This window comes from Eimeria maxima, genomic scaffold (assembly GCF_000499605.1).
Source record: "Eimeria maxima Weybridge genomic scaffold, Emw_scaff1299, whole genome shotgun sequence".
Classification (NCBI taxonomy): domain Eukaryota; phylum Apicomplexa; class Conoidasida; order Eucoccidiorida; family Eimeriidae; genus Eimeria; species Eimeria maxima.
In genome coordinates this window covers 1-8,800 of record NW_013564287.1, presented here as the reverse complement: position 1 = coordinate 8,800, position 8,800 = coordinate 1, and the positions used below count along the sequence as shown (strand labels likewise).

General features: G+C 46.2%; 1 protein-coding gene across 1 annotated transcript; it reads left to right on the top strand.

Moving 5' to 3' along the window:
• Positions 1-6,134: 6,134 nt before the first annotated feature.
• Positions 6,135-7,206, top strand: EMWEY_00051220 (hypothetical protein, conserved; the record flags this gene model as incomplete). Its single annotated transcript, XM_013479689.1, has 5 exons — positions 6,135-6,185; positions 6,419-6,588; positions 6,803-6,886; positions 6,981-7,050; positions 7,180-7,206. The coding sequence occupies 5 exons, from the start codon at positions 6,135-6,137 to the stop codon at positions 7,204-7,206; spliced, it is 402 nt and encodes a 133-aa protein (XP_013335143.1).
• Positions 7,207-8,800: the final 1,594 nt, after the last annotated feature.

The following is an 8,800-nucleotide window of genomic DNA, read 5'->3' as shown; positions in this document are numbered from 1 at the left end:
ATATATATATATATATATATATATATTTATTTATTTATTTATTTATATTTATTTCTGTTGTATATATATATATACAAAGACAAACAAACAGACAGCTGTTTGTTTGAATCGTCTGCTGCTGCTGCTGCTGCAGCAGCAACAGCAGCAACAGCAGCAGCAGCAGCAGCAGGAACAGAAGGGGAACGAAATATATACAGACGGCTAGCCGTGCACACAGAAGACAGATGTAGCCATTTATTTTTTCTTTTTTTTTTTTATTTTTATCATTAATTAATTATATTATTATAAATTATTTTATTTATTGATATAATTATAGAAATATATACAGAAATAAATGACACAAAAAGAGCTGCATATACACCCGGAGGAGGTGTGTGTATATATATATATATATACCTACACTGCTTGCTGCTGTGCAACCAACTCTCGGGGGCACAGCCGATCCGAGGAAGGAATAGTAGAGGTCTGTGTCTATAGATTGTTGTCATTCTTTTTTTTTTATTAAATAAATTAAATATATTATTTAATTAAATGAATAAAGAAGAAAAATTAATTTATTTATTCATTATTTATATAAAAAATTATTTATTCAAGAAAAAAGACAGAAAAAATATGCGTCGATAGCTCAGTTGGGAGAGCGTTAGTGTGAAGATCTAAAGGTCCCTGGTTCGATCCCGGGTCGACGCGCTAAATTTATTTAATTAATTATATTTATTTATTTTTTATTTAAATATACATTTTTTTCTCCTGTCTCTGCTGTCTCTCCAACACTACTCTTGTTAGCTTACGGGCCTACTGGATAACTCAATCTTATCTATTCCTATTCCCTCGTGTCTTACCACATCCTTACACCTTATATACAACAAATTCCCTCTCTTCTCCCTTTCTTTTGTTATGTTGTATTTATCCCCTACCTGCAAATATCTATTAACTGTACAACACCATGAGGAAGGCCTCCTGTACAATCATCATGTAACGGATCATGTAAGAAAATACCTTCCTTCCTCTCTCTTTGTCACCTTTATCTATACAAGATTTACCTACCTGTCTTAGCACCTCATCAAACATTTTCACGGACAATCATTATGGGAGAATTGACCTTCGCGACCGGCCTGCACTTAATAGTACCCTTATCCACCCCAATCTACCCCTGGTTTGTGCCGTGCATGCTGCATGCAGCCCCTAAACCGTTAATTCCTTAGGCAGATACGAGGCACGATCTTTGAATATTTTGTTGTGTAATGTCTTTTTAATCTACTTACTCAAATACATCTCCTTATTAGTAGAGGGAAGAAGAGGCTCATGTTAGCCATTCAATTGAGGAACTCAACTTCCTTGAGCCCCTCCGGGAAGGCCAGCATAATTCAGATCTCCCACGATTTCCTGGGGCCGAAAGGTTATTCAACTGGATCGGGGGCAGAAACAGGCTTCAAAACAGCTAGCCGCAGAATGTTACACAAGTTGCGTAAGCCAGCTTTGACTGGAGTTAGCTTATGCGCGAGAGGCTGTGCTGCCCGCTACTTTTGTTCTCTCCAGCGTACACCCCAAGGTACTCTATTTCTCCAGGTATTTGAAGGGGCCGCGTCATTGGGCGTCGTCGCGTCGATAGCTCAGTTGGGAGAGCGTTAGACTGAAGATCTAAAGGTCCCTGGTTCGATCCCGGGTCGACGCGCTTTTGCTTGTTTCTTAGCACTTCTGCTGCACTTTTTGCACATGATAAGCAAGCATGCCCTGTAAGCCTCATCCTGGAACAGCGTAAATGGTGTCTCAGATGTCTGTCTGCCTGCTGTGTCTTATACAATGCTGTCGGCTTTATGCATCAGCAGCCGGTTGAGCCTTTGTTTGGGCATTGTTCATTGGAATGATGCGACGAAAAGTAGACGCATCCAGCTGTAGTGCATTCTATTGAGAATCACGTTTTGAACGGGTGGCCAGGCATTTTGCCATGCTCCTTCTGGTGTTCGCATTCTATACGGACGGAGTCCATTGGGTCTCCATGGATGAGAGTATGCGCGACATACTTTCCATGTGTGTGTTCCAGTCCTGTGCCGCTGCACCGTGTTAATGGGCTCCAGATGCTGAGTTAACTCATTAGGCTCTGCTACTTCCAACACAGGCCGTCGCCTGTGGCCCACATCGTTTTACAATGGCCGTTGAGGGTGAAGACCAGTCGCTGAGGGCACTGAGATCCCTCCAGCCCCCGTGCTTCCCTTAATTAGTTTATTCAAGTGCACATATCACACAAGTAATACCTGAAACCCCGTTAGGTAAAGGATGGCATCCGTCAAGCTCAACACCGACCAGAGCCCCAGAAAGCTGCAGCCTTCATACGTCACCTCATTTACGGTAGTTACCCTCCCTCGAATCTGGCTACTATGATTGGGAGAGGAATCTATGCTGACACTCTTATGGGTACGTTCAGTTAACGCCACAAGCCGGTGGGTATAAAATGAGTGTAATTAGATATAAGGTGCTATTCCGCCAAACCCAAATCGACGGGTGCTTCCCGTGTGTCAAGAGCAGAAGTTTACGCAGGTCCATTTGCACTTAACCCCCTTGACACATTTTTAATGCGACGCCAAATAACGTAACACGTAAACATTGTTCTCGAAGAACACGTCTGTGTGCCAATAATATTTATGCAGCGTCTGTACTCTGCACGTATGCAACCCAAGAGAGAAACCGGCTGGTTTCAATATAGAATGCGGGATAGGACAACTGGTGACACAATTAAGACGCCACGTTTTTTTTGCGGGACGAAAGAAAAGCAGCAAAAGCTATCTTCTTGATGGGGAAAGCGCGTCGACCCGGGATCGAACCAGGGACCTTTAGATCTTCAGTCTAACGCTCTCCCAACTGAGCTATCGACGCGACGGCGGCCAGTCACTTGGCTCCCCCCAGCATCCTATACAATTCACACCTTTTCCGTGCTGCCCAAAGGAAGTAAAGGAACCGGATAAAAATACAACCGGTCCCCCGCCATAGAAATCAAGTTCAAGCAACCCTGTGTATCTGGTACATAGCTAACCTGTGATACACATCCTACCGATCAAACTTCCATGGAAATGCTGAAGTGAAAAGACGCCGGGGGAGAGCAGCGTGAAAATTAAAAGTTGAGGTGTTTTCTCAGAGTTTCTGCGAATCTTATCATCAAGGCGTCCAAGAGTGACTAAGGTGGCACGACAAGGAGTAACGAATAACCAAGCAAAGTACGAGGAATGCATGATACAATTTGCATCTGCATTTCCGGTGTGAGACCCTAAATACGGCTGGAGAAGCGGGTTATGATAGCTGGTGACACAAATAAGACGCAAGAGCTTTATGCCCATTCAGTCATCCAGATAACTCCAAATCGAGCCAGTAAGATGTACTTCCTTTCCAGGCAAACGAAGGGCAATAAGAATACTTTTCCTAACAGGAAAGCGCGTCGACCCGGGATCGAACCAGGGACCTTTAGATCTTCAGTCTAACGCTCTCCCAACTGAGCTATCGACGCGACGGCGGCCTGTCACGTGGCACCACCAGTATCGTATAAAGTGCAGCCGTTTGCGTTGAACACAAAGAGGATAAGGGCACAGGATAAAAGTATAACCGTTCCTCCTTACATGTATATCGGGTTAAAACTATCTTTTGCACCTGGTCCGTTATACTGTACTTAGCTAGCCTACAATATACATCACTTTGACGTCACGGACCCAAGATTCTTCCAAGCCTTATATGAATTGCCTCGAGGTACCTGAAGAAATTACCCTAACGACCTCGTCGAACACAATTTAGTTTCCCCGTTAGCGGGTTACGACAGCTGGTTACACAAGTAAGGCGCAAGTGCAGTGCACACACGCAGCCATCCAGGTGGCTCCAAATCAACAAGTAAGATGTACTTCTCCAGGCAAAAAAAGGGCAATAAAAAGACTCTTCTGAATGGAAAAGCGCGTCGACCCGGGATCGAACCAGGGACCTTTAGATCTTCAGTCTAACGCTCTCCCAACTGAGCTATCGACGCGACGGCACTCCTGCAGGTGACTCCTCCAAGAATCGTACAATATGTGGCCCTATGCGTTGCACGCCAGCAAGGGCAAAAACAGGGGATAAAAATATGACAATTTGCCCCCTAAGTCAGGTTAGCGTTACCCTTTGCATTTGATGAGATATTCTTTCTCTATGTAACATAATTTATATATCTCCCTGCCTTCCAATGTATTTGTTTGTATTGAACTTCCATGGAAATATTGTTGTGGAAGAACACCCATGGTAATGCATGCACTACTCTTGCAGGCTACTGCTAACACGTTGTCCTTAGTACCCAATATGTCTGCAAGTAGCCATAGACGAGCTAACTAACGGCAGAGAAAAAATGTTGAATCCGGCAGGGGCGTCGATAGCTCAGTTGGGAGAGCGTTAGACTGAAGATCTAAAGGTCCCTGGTTCGATCCCGGGTCGACGCGCTTGTAGCTTTTCCTATTGGCTATATTATTTGTCTTCCTTGTTTGTTTTCTTCTTTGCACATCATGCGTCTGTATCCTCTCCTGGGGGGGGGTCCTGCTGCCACGTTCCCCCTTCCTCCTTCATTTGGTCCTTTTCTGCTTTATTTGTCGTGTTCCTGTCTCTCTCGTATACACCTCCTGCGTGAGTCTTTTCCCTGGGTATGACTTGTCTCCTCTTTGGTCTGCCTCTGTCTCCTCCTGTCTCCTGCAGTTCCTCTTAACGATCCGCTTCTCCTTCCTTGCCGGTGCTTGCCTTCTGTCTCCTTTCTCCTGTCTCTCTGTGCATGCTCCTGAGTCCCTATATCTTTTAAGTCTCTGTCTCTTCTGAGTGTGTGTGTCCCTTCTTCGTTTCTGTCTCCTGTTGCCGCTAACGAAGTGTAACCCCGTCTCATGCTTCCCTACGGCATTTATACGTATTTACCGTCTCTGTAGCCACCCCACTAAGTCCCCTACCTGCTGCATATCTGTCCTTCTAATTCTGTTGCTGCCTTGCCTCTTGCTGTATTGCTGCTGCTGCTGCTGCTAACGAGTGTGCTGTTGCTGTAGCTTTGTGCTGTTGCTGTTGTTGTTTGCTCTTGCAGGATCGATCAACTTGCCCCCTAACACTCTAACACACTCCTAAGATATGGTTTTTATTGCCTTATTTAACAATTATAAATATATTTTATTTATTTTTTAGTTATTTTTGCCAAAAAAATAAAAGTTCGTAAAGCCTCAAATAAAAAGAAGACGTACAACCATAGAAGAGCGGCGTGCTGCGTTGCAGCGGTGGTGTGTATGCAGACATGCCTGTAATTGATTGTTTCCTTTAATATACAAAATGCTATTTTAATTTATTTAGTTATACTTTAATTAAATTTAATTAATTTATTTTCTCCGCTTTATCCATTTTACTGCGCAGCGCAGCAGAGGGCCCCAGCAGGAGGCTGCTGTCGTCACTTGCTGCTGCAGCAAAACAACATTGAAAGAAAAACATTTAAAGGACTAATAAGCGATTAGTATAAATTTTACGTTTTATTTTTATATCCTCATAGACATTAACAACTCCTTTTGCTGCAGCAGCAGCAGCAGCAGCTCCAGCAGGTTCAAGGCAGACACCGGACCGACAGCAAACAGCGCATAGGCTACATTGCTTTGCATTGCCCTGCTGCAGCAGCAGCAACAGACACAGCAGCAGCAGCATCAGCATCATATCCAATACACATACACGGGACTACCGAGCAAGAAGGGACTCAGCAGCGATCGGTACGGCCTCTACAGCAGCATCAGAAGCAGCAGCAGATGCTGCTGCTGCTTCTGCTGCTTCTGCTGCTCCCCTTGCGTTGACACAGGTGTAGCGGCAGCCGTAGCTTTTGGTGTAAACGCAGAACAAAGCAGCAGCAAGAAGGACAGCAGCAGAAGCAGCAGCAGCAGCCGATGGAAGCAACTTTTTTAAGGCCCTATTAGCGGCTTGTGGTCTTTGCTGCTGCAGGTACACTAGGGGCTCTAGCAGCTGCCGCAGCTGCTGCACAGCAGCAGCAACAGCAGCAACGGCAGAAGCCCATAGGGGATAAGGACCTACAGCAACCTTAGCGGAGCCGCCGGCAGCAGCAGCAGGAGCAGGAGCAGCAGAAGCCGCTGCGGCAGCAACTGCTGCTGCGCTGTGTTACAATGGCTTCGTTTAGCTCCGTGCTTCTGCCCTTGCATGCACCAGTTTCTGCTGTAAGTCTTTGTGTGTTTTAGGGTTTAGTGTTTAGGGTTTAGGGTTTGGTTTCTTTGAAAGACAAAATTAGGGTTTAGGGTTTAGGGTTTAGGGTTTCCTGTTTTATTCGTCCTCATGTAGTTACAAGGTCCAACTATTTTGATGTTTCAAAAAAACATAATTTTTAAGGGTTTAGGGTTTAGGGTTTAGGGTTTAGGGTTTAGGGTTTAGGGTTTGTGGTGTGTATGTATAGAGTTCGGATCCTCGTTTTCAGCGTCCTTCTCTCCTTTTACCTCCTGTGTCCTTAACACCACAAACAGCAAAACGTTTGCTGCAGCAGCACAAGGAATGGACATTTGCTGCTGTATTTACAGGGGGAGGTTTATCTGTTGCAGCAACATTTAATCAACAAGCTGACTTCCTGTAAACCCTAAACCCTAATAAACCCTAAACCCTCAATAAATTCTTCCCTAACCACCAGGCGATGATTTAAGCCCTCAAACCCTAAACCCTTTTTTAGGGTTTAGAGGATGTTTTAGATGCTGTATCCGAGCTCTTTGTTACACAAGACCAACCGCCCGCCTATACAAACCCTAAACCCTAAACCCTAAACCCTCATTTTCTTGTGCCTATGCAGGGCTTTGGCTCGCGCTTTTGACTATCGGGAGAAGACCGTCAGCAACGGTATTTCTTTCTTGGGACATACTTACCCAGTTACAAGGTACGGATTAGGGTTTAGGGTTTAGGAAGTGGTGTTGAGGGTTTAGGGTTTAGGAAAAAGGGTTTAGGGTTTAGGGTTTGTGCGGGTCTCGCAGGTTTGCACCGCCGCTGATTATATGCCGCCGCGGTGTTGGTGATGACACAGAAGGCCTAGCAGTCTTAAAGGTTAGAAAACCCTAAACCCTAAACCCTAAACCCTACTTGATGTTCTAGTTGCTGAGGAGGCAGCACGAGGGTTTAGGGTTAAGGGTTTTGTAGCAGTTGCCGTTCTTTGCATCGCATTTGCTGCAGCAGACTGCAGCATTAAATGCCTTTCCTTAACCTGCTGATTCATAAGAAAATGCCCATATTAGGGTTTAGGGTTTGCTGTTGCTGCTGCTGCTGCTGCTGCTGCTGCTGCTGCTGCAGGGTTCTTCACGTATGGGGGAGGATTTGCTGCTAGTTGCGGTGTACAGACCGCCAGCTGTCTCTGCCTCTGCTGTTGCACAAATGCGTCGCTTCTTTGTCTCTCATTGTGAGCTTCTAGTTAGCTAGCTAGCTTGCTAGCTAGCTAGCTACCTCCCTCCCTCCCAGCCTGCTCGGGGATAACTACTTAGCCAGCTCACTACCTAGGGGAGGCTAGCCAATTAGCTAGCTAGCTAGCTAGCCAGCCAGCTAGCTAGCTAATGATGGTGTATTGATGATGTTTATGTGCTGCAGTGGGTACACTCCCTTCCTCTAAATCCCCTAAACCTCCTACACAGCTTATTGACGAACAACGCATTATATAAGCTGCTGCTGCAGCAGCAGCAGCAGCAGCAGCAACTGCAGCAGCAGCAGCAAGAGATGCAACAGCAGCAGGGGGCCCCACCTTATTGGCCCACGTTTCCTTCGCTGCAAAGGCATATAGATGCACATGTACCCCTCTATGGCTAGCTAGCCAGCTAGCTATTGGGCCTTATCTAGCTGCCTAGCTAGCTAGCTAGCTAGGTAGCTTGCTAGCTAGCTGGCAGGTTGTTGGTTGTAGTGTTTACTTATCTGGGTGCCACAATACGACTAACCCTCTTGCAAAACCCTAAACCCTAAACCCTAGACTCTAAACCCTAAACCCTACGGCTATGCGCATATCTAGTTAGTAGTTGTCTACATATCTACAGCTGTTGGCTGCCTCTATGCTGCAGCAGATCCTCTACTCTATGTGCAGCAGCAGCAGCAGCAGCTGCTGCTGCTGCTGCAGTTGCGGCAAAAAAGGGAAGGTGCAGCACCTCTAACTCCCAGTTTGTGGGTCGTTTTTGTTCTTAAAGTTTTGCTGCTGCTGCTGCTGCTGCTGCTGCAGCTGCACATACACTGTGTGGTTCCTTTTTGTCTTTCTTGCTGCTGCTAGACCCTAATGGTTTCTGCTGCATGCAGAGGCCAAGCCCCAAACTGCACAGCAGCACGAATGCTACAGCAGCAGCAGTGGCAGGGAGCTGCTGCTCTGGGTTGGGGGGGCATTGGAATGCTGCTGCTGCTGTTGCTGTTGCTGCTGTTGCTGTTGCTGTTGTTGCTGCTGTTATGCTGGGGTTGGTGCCATAGAAGCAGTACAAGATGCAGTGTAAGTGCTGCTGCTGCTGCTGCTGCTGCTGCTGTAGCGGTTGCTGCGACGGAATACATTGTACTAGGTATATAGTTGGTGCAGCTATTATACCGCTGCAGCAGCAACTGCAACTGCTGCTGCTGTTGCTGCTGCTGCTGCTGCTGCTGCTTAAAGCCTACGTCCTCTTCTACCAGATTTTCTGCGTGTGCTATCGGTAGGGATGGGGGTAACATCCTCAATACGGCCAATGCGCAGTCCTGAACGTGCCAATGCCCTGCAGCAGAAGCAGCAGCAGCAGCAGCAGCAGCAGCAGTAAAAACAGCAGCAGCAACAATATAAATCCTTGTTGCAGCAACAGGT